The sequence below is a fragment of the Rhagoletis pomonella genome, unplaced genomic scaffold (genome assembly GCF_013731165.1).
Source record: "Rhagoletis pomonella isolate Grant_MI unplaced genomic scaffold, Rhpom_1.0 Rhpom_scaffold_24848, whole genome shotgun sequence".
NCBI lineage: Eukaryota > Metazoa > Arthropoda > Insecta > Diptera > Tephritidae > Rhagoletis > Rhagoletis pomonella.
In genome coordinates, this window is record NW_023483325.1 from 1 (window position 1) to 1,675 (window position 1,675).

A 1,675-nucleotide genomic window follows, 5' to 3' on the forward strand; every position below is an offset into this window, starting at 1 on the left:
GTGAATAAATTCGATTTGTTAAACTAAACTAAAGAGGCCTCCTGACAATAGTATCCACACCTCCTTTTGTTTTGTTATAAAACAAAATAATATTCGGTTTTTTCTTGATGTCCGATATTGTGTGGTCAAATGGCAATGTTGAAAGTAAAACAACCGCTTTATTCTTTTTGGGTACGTATGAGCAAATCATTCTATTTTCTCCAAAACCAAATAATGTTGACAGCTCCTCTCTCTGTGATGAGGCTTTAAACTCCGCTGGTAGACAGGCTTTATTTTTTTTCATCGTGCCAACCAAAGATATCTGCCAATTTGCTAAAGAGTCCGCTAATGCAATAGATGTAAAAAAGTTATCACAGGTTACGTTGCGACCAGAATTTTTGTAGTATGAAACTAAGTCTTTAACAACTCTCTCCCCTTGGTTTATCTCTCTAACATTGTTACTTTTTCCTGTATATATTTGCGCAGTCAGAGGATAATAGGTTTGGGAGTCACATATCCACCATAACTTTATGCCGTATTTCGCTGGTTTTGATGGCATATATTGTGTGAACTTAGTACGACCTCGAAAGGGAAAGAGCTGCTCATCAACTGTGAGATTTTCTCTTGGTCTGTAATTATCCCGCAAATTAGCGTTCAACATGGTGAAAATTTCTGAAATCGGTGCTGCTTTATCTGTTTGCATTCTATTTTCCCTAGTGTTTTCATGATCGAAACGTATAAATTGTAATATGTGCGAAAACCTTTTCAAGGACATAGTTGCTCTATACAAAGGATTAGCATTTGTTTTCCAGAGTAATTTTATGTTCTCACAGTTTGAGTTATGGCTGCCCATAATCAACAGGATACCAAAAAACGCACTCAATTCCTCTTCGTCTAAATCTTTCCAAACATTTTTTCTAAAATTGATAAATTGATATACACATAATATATGTAAATGTATTCTAACATTTCGAAAAAAATGTGCACTTACTGTTGGCATTGACTAGTTGATCCTGTTTGATCCTTAATCATTTGATAAGCAGCCTTGCCTTTTCTATTTGTATTACGGCAAATAATGGACTGTATGGTCGGGTGCATTAGCGAAAAGAAAGTATCTACCTCACTTAAATTTTTTGTGCCAGGGCTTGGACCAACAAAGCGACCTTCACGAAAAATATTTTGTTTCCTTATTCGGTGCATGCCTGGGGGGCAACTTGCTCCATTTTGTACCATCTTTGCCGACGTAAAAATTTTCTTCTTGCTCTCCGTCCTCCTAGTCATCGCCCTCGTTTTCTTCACCATCGGTTTCTTCCTCCGAGCTGAGCTCCAGATCAGAATCGCCTCCATGTCCAATTTCAACGGGATAAATTTGTGTTTCAGCGCCAGAGTCAATTTCATTAATCATCACATTATTTTCAAAGGAGTTGTTGTATCCAGAATCCTCTATAGTAAAGTCAGCTGCGCTATCTTCGTCTTCCGAATTCATGCTTTCAAGTAGTTTTTCAAAGTACTTTTCTTTCATATCATTCGACAAGCTAAACATCAAGTTACAAAAAACAATAAAACAATTATCCCAAAATATAAATATATGTATATGATAGGAGAAATAAAGCACTTACCGAGCTACTGCTGCGGAGCTCAAGTTTTTTAAATTTTTCACTTCGTTTGCCATTTTCGTAAAACAATACCTAATTAC

General features: G+C 36.4%; 1 protein-coding gene across 1 annotated transcript; it reads right to left on the minus strand.

Moving 5' to 3' along the window:
* Positions 1–60: 60 nt before the first annotated feature.
* LOC118732677 (piggyBac transposable element-derived protein 4-like) lies at positions 61–1,153 on the minus strand (the record flags this gene model as incomplete). The annotated part of the gene is made up of 2 exons (XM_036461806.1): positions 971–1,153; positions 61–896 (listed from the first exon to the last, which is right to left on the minus strand). Coding segments are annotated over exons 1-2 (943 nt in total), but the record flags the coding sequence as incomplete, so codon positions are not given.
* Between the last annotated feature and the right edge of the window lie 522 nt (positions 1,154–1,675).